Raw genomic sequence first — 21492 nt, forward strand, 5'->3', positions numbered from 1 at the left:
GGGTTTTTTGTCAAAGCACTTAAGATATCCATTGCTATCGGGATGTTAAGAGCATTCCATGGAATATAACAAAAAGTGTATCACGAGCCGGTTTCTCAAACTTACCTACCCCACCTTTAATTGATTTTAAGCAATCTGAATAATTGGTTGGATAATAGGTATTTCTTAATTCCTTCTCTCACGTACACGTATTCTCTCTTGTCATTCGGGTGGATTAAGCATTGGCTTTTTTATAGATAATGTTATAAAAGACAGCAGATATCCCCAATACTGAAAGCGAGAAACCAAGGGATGAAAACTCACTTTGTAACAGCTGGATATAGCATCGATGTTTGGGACCAAACAACCACAACATTCTAAATACAACAGTCATAAATACGGTACATAATACGGTATACAGTATATGAGTATATCTCACCTGTAGGAGCTGTTTTCGGAACATGGGTTGTGAGCTCGCACAACCAAAAAGACGTGCTGGAAGTGTGAGCGAATGTTTTTGGGGGTGAAGGGGAGCGCGCCAGGTTCCTGGAACACGATTGTAACAATATCGTTCCCAATATGCCGCTTTCGTAGTAACTGGAAAAGCACAAAGAAGGCAGGAGAAACCAGAATAAGTTAAATTAAATAAGATACCTGTAAAATACAGCAAAAACTATGCAAAACGTTTGAACCAGTCCATTTGATATGTACAGTGCACTGTGAACATAGAAATTGCTGGCATTATCTACACTATTCCTACTAAAGCCATGTGAAAAATTATTATAGGATAAGTGAAACCACACTACATGCTCTTTTTATTATTTCAATGGCATAGTCAAAGTTAAAAATGCTTTTTCGTGAACCTACCTGTTGCTTATTGTTGGGAGTGTAGGGCAGCATGGTGGACACATGGAACATGATCTCATAGTCCTTGTAGGTGGTGTACATGGAGTGGGTGCCCGTCGAGTCAGCTGAGGGGAAACAACTACATGTCAATTCTCATTTACACAGTTATTATAACCTGGATTGACCCAAGGTGGGATGCTTTCTGAAGCCAAACCCCAGGAATGTAATTGGCAAATGTCCAAAACCCCATGTGAATATAAAATAAATACCACTTCACCGTGATTATATTCCACTCTCCTAAATTGTATTGCTTTTTTTGTTTTAGTGGAACTTTCAAAAACCAATCATTTTTCCACTCTAATACCACACATAGGGATAATTATAAGATGTATCATAATGGTGGTGGGTCCTCACTTAAGATAATCAAGTTTTTGACTTTGAAATTCCACATCCTCACAACAGATAATGCCCGAGAGAAAACAGAATTGCTTTAGTGCAAAACATTTTAATAGCTTAACAATGTCAAAAGTATTCAAAATAATTTACTATAAAATATAATTGTATAGTGTAGTATGGTATAATTCTAACTTCTTGTTTCCATACTATAAAGGTGTGTATTAAAGCACATCATCTGTATGTTGTCCAGCCTTCCTGTGAATGCGGATAGGATGTGTTCCCTGAGGTCTGAACAGCCTCTGGCCCTAAAGAGAGCCCCTGCATGTTAATAACCACCACCAGTCTATTGATGGGCTCTACTCAGAGAACAGAACAAGGTGTTTAAAACCTTGCTAAATTACTCCTTCTAATAGGAGGGTGTGGCATAGCTGTATTTAATTAACTAGAGGGTACTGAGGGTGTTATTACATCCCCTGAAAAAGTGAAAGGGAGTGTTTGTCACAAAGAGCATTACTTTTATTGTTATATATTAGGAATAGTACAGAGTTAAATATGACAACATGAAAATATAAACCTGGAAATTAGCATTAGCCCATTTAAAGTAAAGTTTGTTTTCAGTAAATGCATAAACAGCAGAAAAATCAGGGAAAGAAAGAAAAAGGGATTAAAGTAGTCTCAAACTCAGGGGCAGAAAAGAAAAGCAGAAGTTTCAAACATTTTTTTTAAATTCATAAACACTGCAAAGGAAAATAAATGGGAAGATTTGTGCAGCACTTCAATCCACTTGAACATTTTAAGAACTTCAAATGTCTGCCAAAACCAATGCCAATGTAGTGAAACTATCATAATATATTTAATTTCAGTTTAGTGCTTTATTTTACTCCCCACATTACACAGCCTCCTTCTTCTGTGTAAAGTGGTTTTAGTTTATTTTAGAGGGCATGTTCAAGTAGTACTGTAGTCTGTGAAGTGAATATTTTCTGTGTGCACACTTAGCTGGTTTACCCACAGCGGTTACTTCACCACAATAAAAGAGGTTTGTTTCAGCTCTGCGCAAACGGGTAAAACCTCTCCATCTTCCCTCAAATCAGACCTCATCGGAGAGCTTTTTAAAGGTCACCTATTATGCAAACCTATATGCATGTCTCTTCTACATCAACATGTGTCCCCTCTTCTTCATGTCTCTTCTACATCAACATGTGTCCCCTCTTCTTCATGTCTCTTCTACATCAACATGTGTCCCCTCTTCTTCATGTCTCTTCTACATCAACATGTGTCCCCTCTTCTTCATGTCTCTTCTACATCAACATGTGTCCCCTCTTCTTCATGTCTCTTCTACATCAACATGTGTCCCCTCTTCTTCATGTCTCTTCTACATCAACATGTGTCCCCTCTTCTTCATGTCTCTTCTTCATCAACATGTGTCCCCTCAGTGGAAAGAGATTCTGAAAGTTCAGGAAAAAATATTCTCTCTCTTTTTGTCCTGATCCATTTCTATAAAACCTGTCTGAAAGTGAGCTGATCAGATTTTGGCCACTTTATGATGTCATAAAAAATGTTCTGGCTTGTGTAACTATTAACCCCCCCCCCCCCACCTTATCACCTGAATCTCCTCCTAGAGCACCATTGTGTTCTTTTTAACCACATGTCTCTCAGAGGGGCGTGGGGAGGGGCTCCTTATTTTCATCTAAAGTAAAAGACAGAGAATCAGCACTTTGGAAACAGGGCTGACACAGAGGGGATTATGGGATGCTACATTGATCTGTTTGGTGTTTGGAGCCAAACACTTCAGAGACATGTTTGTATATATCTGAGACCTATAATATATTGATGAAAAACAGTATAATAGGGGACCTTTGAGTCTCTATTTCTGTGCATGTACGTACTCTTGGCGTCCAGCTGGGCCCGGTACTTGCTGAAGCCTTTGAGCCGGACCCTCTCCCCCAGCAGATGAAGGAACTCCTCCAGCGCAGGACCAGCTGACTCATTGTTGTACATTTCCTCCTCGCTGCTCTGGCCGGCCATGCAGTACATCAGCCCCACTTTCCGCTGGAAACTCAACTATGGAGAGAGTGTTGCAATGAGAAGGGGAAACTTGTGTATTACTGTGCAGAGATCATGTCAGAGTCACCATGTTGACATTTAAGGGAGAACTCATGTTGGCATTTTAAGAATCAGCACCTTGGGTTATCATGCGGTGATCGCGGTGCCATTTACCAGAGAAATGATGTTGACATTTTCAGAGGTTCAGCTTTTGATGATTGCGTCAGGGAGCATGAGAGATGTTTGGCATTTTTCACCTTTTTATGGTCAAGTTGCGTGTGTGAGTTTGTGTGTGGGTGTAGACAAATAAGGGAGGTAGTGTCTCCACTTCAATCCCACTAAGTAGTCTGTGGGAGTGAATGGATAAATTAAGCATAAGTATAAAAAGAATATTGAAAATAAATAATTCTGCCTCACAGTGAAACATCCACTTTTAGGTCAAATAACACCTACACATGAAATGATTCATAAAAAAACAAAAGGAAAGATCTTTAGTTCAAAGAATTATCAAACATGCTGAATGGATAACATTTTGAGGAATGACAACAAGAAGTCTGACTAATACTTTTAATAAATAGAAAGCAGTAATACAAAAATATATATCAGCAATCAAAGGAATGAATCATCCAGTAAATCATAATTGTTGTCACTCGCGTCCTTACCCCCTGCTCGTCCAGCTTCATCAGCTGCTCCGTGACTTTGGGCGTGTTGAGAGCGAGGCGCAGGCAGTGGACGTTGAGCTCGGGCACCAGGTACTCCAGCACCTCTTTGAGTGGCAGACCCCGGCCCAGACCGTGTTTGGACGTGGAGGGTACGGCATCTTCCAGGATGGAGCCCCTCAGGGTATTCAGCTGGAGATGGCAAGGGAGGGAGAAGAACAAGAAAAATAGGAAACTCAGATCATTGAGTTTGAATAAATTCTTTCTTAATTCTGATTCTTCTAGAGCTTGAATGTTTTTTGGTGACCTCCATTATCTTGGTCTAGGGTTTTCTTTATGGCAGTTATCAGAATCAGAAGCGGGTTTATTGCCAGGTAGGTTCACACGTACGAGGAATTTGACTTGATGTCATGGTGCATACATAAAATCTAAAACAAAAAATCTAACAAAAGTACACAGATAGCGAACTATACATAATATATAGATAGATAGCAATAACATAAAGCAGTAATTTACAACAAAATAGAATGCAGTGAATTATAGAATATAAAATGTGGCTGCATCGTCAACTAGCAAAATCAGTCAAAAAGCTTCACAATGAAAACCCACTGATACTACAAACTGTACTACTAAATCATTTGCTGTTGGAGATATGGCAGCAGGTTGGATCCTAAATATACTAATGACAAAGTTATTCCTTTTCTTAATCCAGTACAGTATAAAAAACGACATGTTTGTTCTACTACTGCATACAATGTGTTGAACATTTTAAAACTCTTCTCTTGGCCTCTGCTGTATCTTAAGAGCATATTAAACTGCAGTGCTACAGATGCCTTTTCACAATGACAGATTCAGATTCAGCCTAGCTAAGTTGAAGTTTGTAGCTTATATAATTATTGTGTTTGTTCTCAAAATGTTTGTCTGGTTTGTTTTCTTTCTGCTCCGTTTAGTATGTTGGCAAGAAAAGCAAAATATCTTTCCAGCCATTCGAAGAACACTAATTTGTTAGTCTACGTTTGGGAAAGCTAAAAGTAGGCCTGCGATAAGACCCAAAGGTATCTGCAGTTAAATACAATTCACAGCAGAAGAGGGCTATTTAAAAAGAATGCATCATGGGCTTAAGTTAACCTTATTTATTTCAAAATCCAGGCTAAAAGTTGAACATATTTTCTGCTTGTGCAGGGAAAACAAAGTGTGGGGAACTGTCTAAGCAAGCACACAAATAATAATGCTTGTAGGGCTTTTGCTGCTACTGTTTCAACTATAAGCACTCTTAGGCTCGAGGCTAAAACAAACTCTAAGAGGACAACCATGAATAAATCAAGAGGACTGCAGAAGGACCAGGACCTGAAAATCCATCATGAACAAATAAACACAGTTGGATATCCTTAGTGGTCCCATGGCTCTTAAGAATCACTTATGTGTTTTGTGTCTTCAGTCGGCTCAAGGTCAGTGCCAACAGCCTCAGGTTTAAACACACTGGAGAGAAGTACTCTTACTGAGGAGAGGACAACAGCTGTCCTCTGTGGACACTGGACTTATCTCAGTGCATCCCACACACATATGTCTTTACCTGCCCACCTCCCCATTCTGAAAATAGCAATTAGAGAGCATAGAGGGAGTCAGGAGAAGGGAAGGAACAGAGAGGAAAACACAGCACAGTAGGTCGTGCGTCATCCCAAGAGATCGGAAAGGGCTATTACTCATGGTGCTCTTCAGTACGAGAGCAATGCTTTCCCCTCTCTACTCCAATCTCTTTGGCACTATTTTAGTCTCGTTTAGCTGTGAAATGGCACGGCTCAGTCCTTCACAGATGAAGGCTGACAAAGATGGTAGGTGGGTGTTCAGCTGAGAGAATGAGGACATGGATCTGTGGCTCTAGTCTCTATAGGAGGGGAAGGCAGTAAGGCTGAAGAGCGATTTATACACAAGCTCCAATCACTGCAGTTTGAGCATAAAGAATTGAGAATATCTGTTATAAATGGGATAAAACATGCTATTAGTTGAGGTTAAGGAATGGAGGCGGAGGCATCTAAGGTCTTGAGCCATATCCGACAACCTTGAGCCGAAGCTTTTATAATATCACACTGACTGGGTTTTTCAATAAGCAAGGCTGGGCATCGATCATTGATTACTCCTACACACTTCATCATAGCGCTTCTCAGTAGCATCCCTCAGTACAGAGTGTACTGAATATTGACACGTTTGTGAACATTCATGGCTCCGGAGAGAACAGCTACAAATAGATTGTATCCTGATGAATGGAAAGATCAATTAAAAAACAATCAAGCAAAAAACACAGATTATAAAAGAGTGTAAACCATTTGGCCTTTTCAATGTACCTCACTCATTCTGAAGATGACCCTGTAGTTGTATTGCTGGCCGTGGTCCTTGTGTTCGTCCAACTTCTCCCTCCTCAGACTCACTGCGACCGGGCCCAGGTTCTCATCCACCCCCAGATAGTTCCAGTGTTCTGGTGGAGAGAAGGGATTTGAGTAATGGATGGAGAGAAAGGGATTGTGTGAAAGAGAAGAAGAAAACACAGAGAACTTGTGAAATTAGATGACGATTTTGTTACCGTGCATATTTAAAGGTCAATTCTATTGGTCTAATGTAGGAAGGAGGGAACACCAGAAACAAAAATACCAAAGCATTAAAAGAATAACTTTACTAATGATCCTCCACTGTTCGCCAGCTTTTTTCTTACTCCTAGCGAAATACAGGATGCTGCATTTGCATGAATACTGAATGTTGTGCCAACTGTCGTCTAAGGTTGAATCTTGGCTGGTAGCAGAAGTTGGCATTTTCTCTGCCAATGAGCTTCTGTTATCAAATGTTAAGAAATATACATCATACAGTCAACAGCATTTAAGAAAGGCAGCTTCCACACCAGAACTAAATCAAGAACTATGAATTTAGAAAAGCCCTAACTATCCCCTTTACGCCTCACCTCTGAGGTAGAAAGAACTTTCGGTAGTAATAGGTGCCGAGGTCAACATGTTCCACGATGTAACGTTTGGACCTGTCAGCATGTTGGCCTGGCCCGTCCTTGCCAGCCTCCAACACAGCCACACCAGCGTTGGTAAAATGAGTAGTTAGGGTGGCATCCAAGGGTCCTTCCTCTGTACTGCCTGAAGAACTGCTCGAGGTCTCACCACTACCTATGCTGCCCGGCTGGGGGACGGAAGACCAGGAAAGGTAAAGCATAGCCATTGTGTAACACTTTGTTTACATTTAATCTTCAGTTACATGTTTATGTATAAAAGACATGAACAAGTGGTTTTTTTTCATATAGGTTACCTTTAAAATTTCAAACTGCTGTGTTACGTTTAAGATTGGAGAACCTTGATATATTTTGAGAAAAAATATGGGTTATTTTTCTTAATTTAAGTCTAATTATCTGTTCTGGCACAAAACCTACCTGTTTAGCAGAAGAGATGTTCCTCTCTCCCTCTCCACCAATCTCATTCCTGAAACAAGGGCAGCTGAGCACCAGGTCATTGGTCTTGTCGTCCCCGGGGTCCAAGGCAGGGTTGGTGCCGTGTCCTCCGGTCCCCTCCTTGCTCAGCTCCTCTTGTGAGCCACATGGTGAACCATATATTCCGCTCTGATTGGACGAGAGAGAGGATGTGGCTGAAGCGGAGGCAGCAGCAGCAGCCGAGGCACCGGTAGTAGTGTTCTTACGTTTGGACCCAGACTGCCTGCTGTGGATTGCCTCATTGAGGTCAAAAAGTAAAGACTGGATATCAAAATGGGCAAAGCCTTTTTGGCACGCCCAAGGTTTGGGAGGTGGGCTGCTCTCATCTGCTTTGCCCCCATCTTCAGCATCTGATCCAGCCCGAGATGAGTCCCCCTCCACCTTCACACTGCGCAGTTTACGGAATATTGATTCTCCACCTGTCTCCGACTTTGACCTCCTCTTTAAGTGCTTCTCTCGCTCCTTCAACCGACTGGCAGGACTGCCTCTTGCTGAACCTAAAGCACCATCAGGCAGGTCCAGGACCGCCTGTTTCGTTGGGGCCACGGTAAGCAGCTCCGATAGCTTCTCTGGGGCTGGGCTTCTCTGATCAGGGGCCTCGAAGGACTGGTATCCCTTTAGCATGTCAAAGAAGCTCTCCCCTGACACCCCGTGTTTATCTATAGACGAAGTGCTGCCATACTCTCGGTGCATGGGGGTCCACCCGGAGAAGGACCAGCCCTCGTTGCCGTCCACATCCAGCTCGCTAATGGTGATGTCGCTGTTACTGCGCTGACGGATGCGCCTCATGCCTTTGCGAGGAGACCCTAGGTATCCATCCGGTGACAGGAAGCGGTTGTCCTTCCCCTTGCTGTGCATCTTGTTCTTCAGGGTGTTGTGGATGTTGCGCAGCATGGATGAGTCCTGCGGGCTTATCAGGTGGCCCAGCTTGGCTGACAGATGGCTGTGGGCTGTTACTGCGGATCCCCCTCTTTCTCCACTGCCACTGCCACCACTACCACTACCACTACCGCTCCCACTACTTCCTCTTCCTCCTCCCCCACCACCACTTTCTCCTCCTCCTCCCCCTCCTCCTCCTACAAGTCTTTCTCTATCTCCACTTCCTGATCCTGAAGAGCTTGTGGTGTTGGTGGAGCTGGGTGAGTCGGTTTCCACCGTTATGTGCCAAAGACCGCCTCCTCCCCCGTCTTTTCTTGGCGGCCAATCAGCCACACGAGCCCGAACCCCCATTTTTGGTACGGCAGGGTTGGTGCCGGTAGTGGAGGAAGAGGAGATGTGGGCGCTCTCACTGCGGGGGGGCGGGGCCCCTCCATTGGGCAGTCTCAGGCGGCGGGTGTAGAACTCATCAGACGCTGGCACTGAGCCCCCGACCGAGCGCTCTGTCTGAGAACGCTTCAGACTGGTCATGGTGGAGGTGGGAAAGGGAGTGGGGGGGGAGGTAGGGATGGGTTGTTGATGGGTTTAGATCAGGGTCAACATTATGCCCACTCAGTGAAGTGACGAGAGACTCTCAGGGAAACATTTGGTGCTGCAGAAAAAAAAAACATTAATTTGTTGAGTTTTAAAAAAAGGTCAATAAAGAGCTTTTGGATCAATAAAAATACAAGTAATGGAAAATATATTTTTAAAAAAAAAATGTACAGCTTAAGTGATGTTGAGAAAATGTCTGGCTTTTAACATGGAACATTAAACATTGGCATCAATAATCTACCTACATCAAATAATATTTGCTACTGCGACAGCTCCAAGTTTAGCTTCGGCAACCGGTTACTCTCATGAACACACTCAGCTCAAGACATTTAGTTTGCATTCTTTTCAATAGAAAATGACGGAATATGCTTACGTTGATGGGGCTTGATGAACAGAAGTGTGTTATGGTAAGCTTTTTACAGCTGAAGTCTCTAAAAAGTAGTCTGCATTGCAACCATGTAAGAAGAGAACTCCATTCAGTCTGGATGGGACCAACTAAGGAACTGAGAAAAACAAAGAAAAGGGATAGGTAAGAGTAAGTAAGATATGGAAAAGAACATCACATGCTAGATAATATCAGATCTTTCATTAAAGGTCACCTATCATGCTATTTTTAGGCAATAGCATAGGTCTCAGATATATAAAAATATATTAAAAACATGTCTATGAAGTGTTTTGCTCAAAATACCAACAGATCACCCATTCTAGCCATGCCTCATATCCCTCTATTTCACTTCCTGTTTCAAAAGTGCTGATTTTGGGTATAAAGGTTTTTTTTGTTTAATTGATCATTTTTTTTTAAAAAGGAGGGGGCTGAGCTCACGCGGGACCCGGCAGCTACCGTCTAAACTAAATACTGCGGTGATGAAACGCCATATCATGGATTATCAAGGATTCTTTCTGAAACAGTATGGAGCTCAAAGGCTTTCTCTCTTGCCGGTTATACCACAAGGTGAGTTTCTGTTTATTTCCTGCTTCTTCACACACATGCTCTCCAGTACAGGTTAGCTCTGAGTGTTAGCGATGCTAATGTAAACACCGACCATATTACGTCCAAAACAGTCGGGCATTGTTTCTGAAAACCACATTTCTGATATTACGTCATATCGGACGCAAATCTGGATCAGCTCCGTTGTACCCCCATTTTTAGAGATTTGGGTACGGAGGAAAAGAGAGAGGGTTTTATTTTCTGACGCTGCGTGAGTTCCCCGACACACCGGGGACACATATTTATGTATAAAAAAACATCAAAAAGTGCATTTTGCATGATAGGTTCCCTTTAACTAAAATACATTACTCCAATAAGCCCTTCATGCTCAAAACACAGAAAATCAGGCAAAACCAACAAAAAGAAATGAGGCTATATTTGCAAGTCATGTTATGTAAGAGCTAGGCTAGTCTAATGGTCTAATGAGAAACCATCTAATTTGACTGAATGATGATATTTGGACCACTTTTAGCCAATGATTGATCTAGCAGGTACATTTTTCTAAAAAGTTAAGTGCAATTTTACACTACAAGATTAATTTACTAGTAATGCCGAGTATCACACAGCCTGAGAAAATGGAGAATGATGTCTGCTCTGTCTCTGTAGAGGACTTTTCCCATAGCAACTGTATTTATGTGTTCAATGTGGCTTTGGTATTCAAAATATATGCCCCTGCTGCAAGGATCTAAAATGTAACTGAATCAGGGAATTGAAGAAGTTAGCATTTTTGCCATGCCATTATTGTTGCTCTCACAAATTCAGAAAAGTGCAAAACTTTTCAAGCATTTATTTTAACAAGAATTTATTCTGGTGGAGTATTGGTACATTATTTTAAAATACCTTGTACAATTACAGATGCTTCAGGATTTAATTATCGCTGCCTTCACCGAGGGATCTGTGTTTTTTTCTTGTCTGGATTTCACTTCCTAACATCAAAGGATCCATGTCACACATGACCTTGCTGTTAAAGACATTGCACAGCCCACACACGGTAGAAAAGGTTTAGGAGATTAATGTAATTTAGAACCATATGTACAACAACAACATCTCAACCGAAAGAAAATATTGGACAGATTTTTCCTTCCTGAGCCATTATTGTAATAGCTCTGGAAAAAACGTCAGTATGCTTGAGTGTTTTTTTCTACTCATTTGTACATAACAGCGAACTACTTCTCTGTGCCAGACCATTTTGTATCACCATGGAGATAATGACTTGTACAGTACATATTTCTGTGAGTGTGAGAGAGAGAAAACAGGACGATTGATTCCTTCCCTTCCTACAGACCCCCCTGTGAACAGTTTCTCAACACATTAGTATCGAGATTTTCAAATTTAGGATTTGAAGACTTTGAATCTCCAATAAAAAACGAAAGGAATCGATCAATGCCACGACCTTTTGTATTGCCTTAGAACCAAATCTGAGGTATGTTGTTGCACCATCTGCATCTTTGTGCAGTACTCTACAGTATCTCCTCCAATCTAATTGTGCTTACGTTTTGTCTAAGGTCTGTTTGAGCAGCACAACATCCTCTTTAGTTCGGCTTCAAATACTGAGCACAATCCTTTGAAGACTAATAAGTAGAAACTCTAAGTAAAAGCTCAAAGTCTACACACACACACGTACCGAGCCCCGGTATTAAACGGGCCCCGGGGCTGAATTATTAAAGACTGATACTGGTACCGTTAAGCTCCAACGTTAACGGTCTTTTTATCACTACTGGAGACATGTAAAACATATATGTATATGTATTATTGCTACACAAACATTATATTGCAGTTTTAGTGTTGCCAACTCCATTTCTAATATGCAAAAAGCCTGCAAAATGCGTCTTTTAGTATTTTCGATCTTTTCAATCCAGGCGAGAGATCTCTCTCCCCCGCCTGCTTGCGAGGGGGCGGGGCAGTTTACACACACGCTACATGCAGCAACACACACACACACACGGCGGAGATGGCGGAAAGAACGCGCTCCGAGGTGTGGTTCAATCAATCAATCAATCAATGTTTATTTATATAGCCCAATATCACAAATGTTACATTTGTCTCAGTGGACTTTACAGTTTGTACAAAATATCAGTATGACAATACGACACCCTCTGTCCTTAGACCCTCACATCGTACAAGGAAAAACTTCCGAAGAAAACCCACAGTTTAAAGGGAAAAATGGGAGAAACCTCAGGGAGAGCAACAGAGGAGGGATCCCTCTCCCAGGACGGACAGACGTGCAATAGATGCCGTGTGTAAATTCAAAAGATAATACATTTGCAACATAGGTAGTCCAAATGTTTGGAAATGAATCCAATAGGAAGATGAATCCACGAGGATATCCATCCAGGATCTATGATCCAGGACCACAGCCACGACTCAAGATCCAGGACAGAGGAGCGCAGGATCATCCATGACTCCGGATCCCGGCGTATATAGCCACCAAAAAGAAAGACATTTGGGGAAGCTGGGTTAATCGGAACATGAGAGTACACAGGTATAGACAGAGAGAAGGAAGAAGTAAGATGTCCCCCGACAAACTAAGCCTATATCAGCAAAACTAGGGGCTGAATCTAATCAGCCCTAACTATAAGCTTTATCAAAAAGGAAGGTCTTAAGCGCACTCTTAAAAACGGATAGGGTGTCTGCCGCCCGAACACAAACTGGAAGCTGATTCCACAAATGTGGAGCTTGATAAGAAAAGGCTCTGGCTCCCATTGTACTTTTAGAGACTCTAGGAACAACCAACAACCCTGCATTCTTGGAACGCAATGCCCTAGTAGGACAGTAGGGTATAATGAGTTCTTTAAGGTAAGATGGCGCCTGCCCATTAAGGGCTTTGTAGGCGAGAAGAAGAATTTTAAATTATATCCTGTGTTCTATAGGGAGCCAGTGTAAGGCAGCCAGAACAGGAGTAATGTGGTCCCTTTTCCTAACTCTGGTTAGTACACGAGCTGCAGCATTTTGAATCAGCTGAAGCGACTTGACTGACTTCTTGGTACACCCTGATAATAAAGAGTTACAATAATCCAGCCTTGAAGTAACAAATGCATGGACTAGTTTCTCTGCATCGTTTTGAGGCAAGATATGCCTGATTTTTGCAATGTTACGTAGATGGAAGTAGGCGGTCCTTGAAATTGATTTTATGTGGGCGTTAAAGGATAAATCCTGATCAAATATAACACCAAGATTCCTTACAGTCTCACTGGAGGCCAAATTAATGCCATCCATGGTTAATATATCCTTAGATAATTTGTTTCGTAGATTCTTCGGGCCAAGTACAATAACTTCAGTTTTGGTCGTGTTTAACATCAAAAAGTTTAAGGTCATCCACGTTTTTAAGTCCTTAAGGCAGTCTTGAATTTTATTTAGATGATTAATTTCATCAGGCTTGATTGATAAATATAGTTGAGTATCATCCGCATAACAATGAAAATGTACAGAATGATTCCTTATAATATTGCCTAACGGAAGCATATATAATGTGAACAAAATAGGTCCGAGCACTGAGCCCTGTGGCACTCCATGGCTAACTTTGGTTTGCGTGGAAGATTCATCATTGACACGTACAAACTGAGAGCGTTCAGATAGATAGGACCTAAACCAGTCTAAAGCAGTTCCCTGTATGCCAACTAAGTGCTCTAGTCTTTGCAATAAGATATCATGGTCGATAGTATCAAATGCAGCACTGAGATCGAGCAAAACAAGAATAGAGACACGTCCCTTGTCAGAGGCTATTAGAATGTCATTTGTGACTTTAACCAGAGCTGTCTCTGTGCTATGATGTGTTCTAAAGCCAGACTGAAAATCTTCAAATAAATCATTGTTTTTTAAGTAATCACACAGCTGTTTTGCGACCGCTTTCTCAAGAATTTTTGAGAGGAACGGAAGATTGGAAATAGGTCTATAATTGGCTAAAACCTCTGGATCGAGGTTGTGCTTTTTAAGAAGCGGTGTTATCACTGCTACTTTGAATGATTGTGGAACATAGCCTGATAATAAAGACATATTCATAATATTTAATAAATAAGTGCTAATTAATGGAAAAACTTCCTTCAACAGCTTAGTTTGGAATTGGGTCTAACATACACGTTGATGGTTTAGAAGAGAGAATCATTTGAATTTAATTGTTCAAGGTTTATGGCTGAAAAGCATTCTAGTTTACTATCTAGTGTAATATTAGAACTTACGTTTCGGGGAGCTGTTGATAACACTATACTGGTCAAAGGCAAGAGGTCATTAATTTTGTTTCTAAGAGTAACAATTTTATCATTAAAAAGCACATAAAATCATTACTACTGAGTGCTATGGGAATAGAAGGCTCAATTGAGCTGTGGCTTTCTGTCAGCCTGGCTACAGTGCTGAAAAGAAATCTTGCATTATTCTTATTCTCATCTATTAATGAAGAGTAGTAGGCTGCTCTCGCTTTACGCAGTGCTTTCTTATATTCATTGAGAGTAATATGCCAAATTAAACGAGATTCTTCAAGTTTAGTGGAACGCCATATCCTTTCAAGTTGTCTCGACTTTTGCTTTATTTTGCGGGTTTCAGCATTATGCCATGGAGCTAATCTATGTTGTTTTATTTTCTTCTTTTTCAAAGGAGCAACAGAGTCTAATTTTATTCGCAGCGCATCTGTAGCACTATCAACAACATGATCAATTTGGGGTGGTGTACATTTTGTATAAGTTTCCTCCCTTACATACAGACATGCTATCGAGTTAAGTATTGGTGGAATCTCTTCCTGGTTAAACTTTACCCGTCTCGATGCGGACAATCCTCGTTACCAAAAGTGCTATAAGAGTTTAGCATGTAAGGCGGTAACACGAGCAATGTGTCTAAACATTTAGCAAAAGTGCTCCACATTCAGACGGAGAAATGCACCGGGTTCGACTGTCTTTCTAGCAGCTCTGTAGCCCCATCCACGAGGAACGTTTCCACGTCAGGTGTTATGTATGCTAGCAGCAACACACGCAGTTAACTCAATTATACAAACATGGGTTAATTATTAGAGGAAACTGAGTTATTTATTTTTGTTAAAGTTTCAGCTATTCTGTTTACAGTTCTGTCATCAGATTATTTAATACAATTTGTTAAAACATTGTTGTTTGTTTTGATGTGAAATATTATGTATTTAATTTAAATAAAAAGCAATGTTAGTTTTGTTCACAATTTGTTTAGTTAGTTTACCTTATTTTTTTCTCCAAAAGAACCGATAAGAGTATCGTTAAAAGACCGGACCGATAAGCTGTATCGATACAAGTAGTAGTACCGTTAAAACCTTAACGATACCCATCCACACACACACGATATGCTAAAGACATGACAGGAAACACGATGTCAATTTATCTTGAAGCCTCAAACAACCATGAGAGCTGGTGTATTAAAAAAAAAAGACACGCAATTATATTGTGTGAAGAAATGTGAAACACTTTCAATTCACTTTGTAAAAGAGATTTTGGAATTGTGCAACTGAAAGGGCATTCATTTAGATGAGCCTCTTTAGAGAGGATTTCTTCAATGCCACCAAAGAAAGCTTGTCAAACCCTTTTACTTCAGAGCAAATCAAAACACATTACAAATCAATGAAGACTTGTTAAGTCCCCACTCTTTTTAAAGCTTGCTCGATTGGACTAAAATCTACTAATTACCACAAAGTGATTTGTACCCCCTTAAAATGAGACTGCAAAACTTAAGATAAATTCAGAAATATCTATTCAGACCTGAAGAAAAGTAAAATAAGGGTAGGATAGCAACACTGCAATGCACTCAAATTCAATGACCCCTTTGAAAACTAACTCCCAAATAACAAGTGTATCCTGAATAACTACCTGCCTGCAGCTGCCTCTCTGTTTCTCTCCTGAGGATCGGTTAGTGCTCTCTAATGACAGTTTTGAACCGATGAGGAAAACAGAAAGAAAGAAAGCAATAGGATTATACTGTAAGTTTTGTAGGGAGACAGGGAATTTAAACAAATGAATGTGGAGCCGCATTCCTCTCTGCAGTCGCAAAGGACCAATTACACTGATAGATACTCAGTAACCTTTAGCAGTGTCTAAATGAGGTCGATTCCTGAGGTAAATATGTAACCTCTCTGCTCAACGGAGCAACGTGCTGCAGAGGTTCTTCTAACTCAGTCAATGAGGACTTTCCATCTTACAGATAAAGGTGGCTTGAATACGACTAACGAAAACATTTAGTGTTGTAATTCTTAGATCTTGTAATTCATTGGAGACATAGTTCATAGGCAGTTCTCTTCATATGGATATTGTGCTAAAAATACAAAATGTGGCTGACGCTTACATAGTTTTATTAATACAAGATGCTCTGAAGAAATACACATTTTGCACCACAGCAGATATGACACGAGTCCCTATTTGCAGGAGAAACAAAGTCCTCCAATGCATTGTTAAGACATACTTGATCCGATATGAACATATCCTTTAATATATTTAAATGTGGCAGCTTTACAGTATTTTCTGTGAAGCCTTCTGCAAGCAGTATTTCAATGGAAAAAGAACAACGTCATTTCCAGGCAGCATCTTACTACTCCAATTGTACCTCAGTTAATATAATTCGTTACCAATTAAATATTAATGAGTGTAAATTGTTTGTTCGCCTCTTTACTCTTAAACTGACCTGCTGTGCAATAATGGCTAAGAGACACTAGGCTTTGCTAGAAGCTAATTAAAAATTATTTAATTGAAGTGTACCAACTGAACAACCTCTCCATTTTTCTTTTCTGGGAGCCTTCATATCATTGTCCTTAAAGGAATGCTCCACTCATTAGATAATTGAGCATACCATTCCTTTAATAAAATCATAAGAAACAACAGAATTGATCCAAAAAAAATAGGGTATAACCTAAAATGTTGATGAGGAATACATTGATAAATTCAGGAACAATGTCTTCAGAATGTCATCACTGTTACTATGGTCATCTAAAACTATTTAAACCTCGGCTAATGCTCGTTGTTGTGTTTCTGGCAGCTACAGGTTGTTGTGGAGCTCCACAGGTGTGCCAGTATGGGCGCTGTGTGGCCATTAATCTGCTCCATGCACAGTGAGTCATGCACACCTGAAAATGACAGAGCTCGCTGACTAACTGACCGCAGGAGGCTGCTGCCAAACAATGAGAGGTGACACAGTCATAGAAATAATCAGAATTCTCCCGAAACCCTTTATCTTCAATGTTCTACATTATAATTAGTAGGTCTGTAATTTGGAACCGGACCGGTTCATCTTTGTGAGACAATTGCCAGTAAGAGAGTGTTCGGTGTTCATTAATCAGATAGTATTGTAGTCGAAGAATACGGATCATTTGTTCGCAGGCCTGTGTATAGTGATATACACAGTGGACTTGGAAAATTACAACCTTTTAGAAAAATTGTGTAAGAAAAAGGTAGTGTTTGTTAATCATGCTGTTTTTCATGTTACAGAATGGACAATGACGGTTTACACCTGTTTCTGCAACCAGACACTATTAGCACACTGACTGGTGAGTCAAGACAAGTCACGTCATGTTTATCTGTAAATCCAGACAACATGAACAACACAAAAGCTGTTTAATACCCAGCCCAAATTCTTTAAAGAGACATGGAGGAAGTACCAAAAGCCTTTGGACATGAAGAAACTAATAGAAGGAAGTGGAACCATCTTTTAGGAGGATATTCCCCTGCTATGATGACTGGGGGTGCAGAAGAAGTCGCATGTGGGAAAATGGCAATTATAAAAAAAAACTGAAAGAGAGACACCGACTTCAACTTTGACAGCTTGTCCTCTCAAACACCTGCTGCCAATATGCTCCTGGGCATGGATGTGACGTATACAGTGTGTGTGTGTGTGTGTGTGTGTGTGTGTGTGTGTGTGTGTGTGTGTGTGTGTGTGTGTGTGTGTGTGTGTGTGTGTGTGTGTGTGTGTGTGTGTGTGTGTGTGTGTGTGTGTGTGTGTGCACATGCATTTGTTTACAGCAGTAGAGCCACTGCAAGTCACACAAAACGCATTGGTATACAAAAAACATGAATAATCTCCAGATAGTGACTCAGACATTAAGTGTCTCTGTTTTACACACTAATAGAAACAAACAAGGAATGCTGCATTACATTATTTTTCTCACCCATGTCTTACTTCCCAGGAGCAGTGAAATGTGTGTCTTTATTTGGTATTAACTTTATACGGGAAAGTATGAGAGTATTCAGTTATCTTAAAACTTTGAATATTAATGTGCAGCAAGACGTCATGACAGTTAGAAATATTCTCTGGGCATTTCAAATTCACAAAAACATTAGCAATGACTGCTCTTCACCAACTCTGTATCCAAAAGAACAATATTAAAATGTAAGTTTTTCAAATCTTTTGTGTGTTAAAAACGTAGAAACATAATGTGCCTAAATGCTTCACAGCCATTTCAAAGACAAACAGCTTATCATAACAATTTGTCTGAGTGTAGATTAAGAAATGGCAGGCCAAGACAGAGAGGAAAGATAAAGAGGGGAACAAAACAAACAAGGAGATTCCCCTACTTTCTCTTTGAAATCTGCCAGGCAGCAGCAGGCAGTCCAATGTGTCGGAGTTTCAGCTCAGAGCATTTCAAAGTGAAATTGTAATTGTGTGGAAAGATAAACATGCTTTGCTTTTTATCCTCCACCTGCAGAGCTGCACAGTGGGGAGGGGTCTCCTCTCTGGTTCAGTGAAATGAAAAAAAGGGCTTTTTGGGTGCTCTGGGTCTACCGATGTTGTGTTTTTCTCTCAAGTGTGGAATTGTGAAGGCGTTCTACAGCGTACACTTCCATTTCCCCGGCCGTCAAAGAGTGGCAATGGAGGCAGAGAGAGGAGAGGAGCATAGGAATCAGAGTGAAGTCTCTGTGAGTGAAGTGAAGTAGATGTCACTTAATAATGGGAAATATTAACTTGTGATAGTTTCAGGCCTATAAAAGAGTTTTATGTAAAAACATGAACGTCTTTAAAGTTAAAATATCACTTTAATAAGACCCCAGTCCTTTAATACTGGCATGGGTATCTTAACTTAAAGGGAACCTATCATGCAAAATGCACTTTTTTATGTCTTTTATACATAAAGATGTGTCCCCGGTGTGTCGGGGAACTCACGCAGCGTCAGCAAATAAAACCCTCTCTCTTTTCCTCCGTACCCAAATCTCTAAAAACGGGGCTACAACGGAGCTGATCCAGATGTGCGTCCGATATGACGTAATATCGGAAATGTAGGCTGGCTTTACACCCACGGCCCTATCAGAAACAATGCCCGACTGTTTTGGACGTAATATGGTCGGTGCATGTTTACATTAGCATCGCTAACACTCAGAGCTAACCTGTACTGGAGAGCATGTGTGTGAAGAAGCAGGAAATACAAAGGAACTCACCACTCAACCGGCAAGAGAGAAAGCCTTTGAGCTCCATACTGTTTCAGAAATAATCCTTGATAATCCATGATATGGCGTTTCATCACGGTAGAATCTCCCGCATGAGCTCAGCCACCTACTTTATTTAATTTTTTTTAAAGCTTTATAACCCAAATCAGAACTTTTGAAACAGGAAGTGAAATAGAGGGATATGAGGCATGGTTATGGCTAGAAAGGATCCATCTCGTGTAAAACTCTCGCGAGAGTTTGCAAGTCACGTGGCTGAATGTTTACGTTTGGCAGGCAGCCTTTCAGTTATGATCGTTAACATCAGTGGACCACAGCAAATGATGGTGAGATCGAGAAGCTAAACTATCTATTAATGATGTCAATGTCAGGGAGTGTGATTGTTGAAATAGGGTGTTAGCGGTCTTGCTGTTCAAAGAAGAATGACAACACTGTAGATTTATCTATTTTTTATTCACAAGTCAACGTTGTCGCAGTAAAAGTCCCAAGATAGCTCATGGTGCAATAAAATGTTCCCTTTCAGTGTTTTACTATTATGTCTGATGTTTCTCTATTAATATTGCTGCTGCATTAATGTGTATGTTGCATCATGTTACTGCTGTAGATGTGTTTCCGAGCCGCTCCGATTACAACGCGAACGTGACGTCATATTTACACAAGACGGATCCTTTCTAGCCATAACCTTGAGGCATGGCTAGAATGGGTGATCTGTTTGGTATTTTGAGCAAAACACTTCATAGACATGTTTTTTATATATCTGAGACCTATGCTATTGCCTAAAAATAGCATGATAGGTCATGTAATGTTAATGTTATCAAGATGTAATGTTGTACATTTTCATTTTGAGTACCATCTCGGTGAGTTACTGTGAGCTGTAGTTAAGTTTATAGGCTTTAAAATGTGTATGACCTCTGTATTTTACACCTCAATTTTAGCAGCCGTTTTTGTCTGTGTGTCTGTCTCATTGCTTTCAAAAAGTATGAGTCACGAATATAAAACATTGCATTTCCATATTTGTAACTAATGTCTTCCCGACTCCATTGATTAAGTTCGTTGTGACTCATGGTTCATTTCTTGTATTTGACTGAAAGCTGGCATAGGCACAAGGTCTATAAACATTTGAAATATTCAAACCTGGCCTTGACGAGAGATGAAAAATAAAGCAGCTCTCCGCTGACTGTGGGTGTGTGGATCTCTTGTACATACAAAGCATCTAAGAGATGAAAGGAGGAGGGAAAGCTTCAGTGCTGCTAGGATCAACCTCTAATGGTTTAATCTAAAAAGAAAAAGGTGTATTCTATTCTGAATCAGAGATGTGGTGAAGCACAGATATCCATCAACTGAGGACCACAATCGACCTAAAATGACCCTGACCTGGTGTTAGCACATTTTGTAATGTATTTTATCACCTGACTTTAAACATGGAGGTTAGCTGTGAAGCTAGCAGCTGCTCAAGCTTAAGAAGTGCTGACCTTTAAGGTGGACCAGCTGTTCTCATGTGACCTGCCACTTCACTGCACTTTGAAACGGTGTCATTCCATCATTATGCTTCAGAAATTGTGAAAAAAATTACAATATTATTGTTCATTGTTATTATTTCTGGTCAAATAAAGTCTATCGTCCAACACAACTAGAGGGAGACAATAAGATGGCTCACAGATTTAAACACTTCCTACTGTGTGTCAGGTGTCCAACAAAACAAATGCATAAAATGACGGTGAAGTACATGTGTGAAGTGCATGTGAATGTCATTTACCAAATACAGTATTATAGCAACACCTTTGCAGCAATCCAATATAATAAGCATTAGATGAATAGATATGTTGTTTGTATAAAACTGACAAAAGAACTAAACTTGTAAATACTGTTGATCCATATTCAAACAAAACTCCTATGAACTATTGAACTGCTGTGCTCTCCACCATCACGTTTGACTTCAAACCGCTCACACAGGAGGTATCTGGGTCGAGGGTGCTCTGATAAATCAGGTCCCTACAACCAATTGGCCTCGTAACAGGGTGATTTATTATTTGTTGCAAGCAGAGAGGATTTTGGGAGGGTGGGGGTTGGTCTGTTTGTTGGTAGATAGGTAGAATGCCAGCCTGATACATCCTTTATGGACTATTTGAAGTCACTTTACACACAATTGACTTTCCTGCTAATTTAAACATCGTTATGCTATGCATGTTTGAGATGTTGCTGACACAGATAGCTCCACATTGCACTGGTTGATTTGGGAATAGACTATTTCATTGATCAAAT

At 40.5% G+C, this 21492-nt stretch overlaps 1 protein-coding gene across 1 annotated transcript in view; it reads right to left on the reverse strand.

Moving 5' to 3' along the window:
• sipa1l1 (signal-induced proliferation-associated 1 like 1) overlaps nucleotides 1-21492 on the reverse strand; it is a 99501-nt gene that overhangs the window by 34767 nt on the left and 43242 nt on the right. The window contains 9 exon segments of the mRNA XM_034220895.1: nucleotides 419-576; nucleotides 847-950; nucleotides 3108-3282; nucleotides 3927-4115; nucleotides 6266-6396; nucleotides 6874-6889; nucleotides 6891-7097; nucleotides 7345-8929; nucleotides 9245-9374. Of these exon segments, the coding sequence (XP_034076786.1) occupies nucleotides 419-576; nucleotides 847-950; nucleotides 3108-3282; nucleotides 3927-4115; nucleotides 6266-6396; nucleotides 6874-6889; nucleotides 6891-7097; nucleotides 7345-8808 (2444 nt within the window). The 5' untranslated portion in view covers nucleotides 8809-8929; nucleotides 9245-9374.

This window comes from Gymnodraco acuticeps, unplaced genomic scaffold (assembly GCF_902827175.1).
Source record: "Gymnodraco acuticeps unplaced genomic scaffold, fGymAcu1.1, whole genome shotgun sequence".
Classification (NCBI taxonomy): domain Eukaryota; kingdom Metazoa; phylum Chordata; class Actinopteri; order Perciformes; family Bathydraconidae; genus Gymnodraco; species Gymnodraco acuticeps.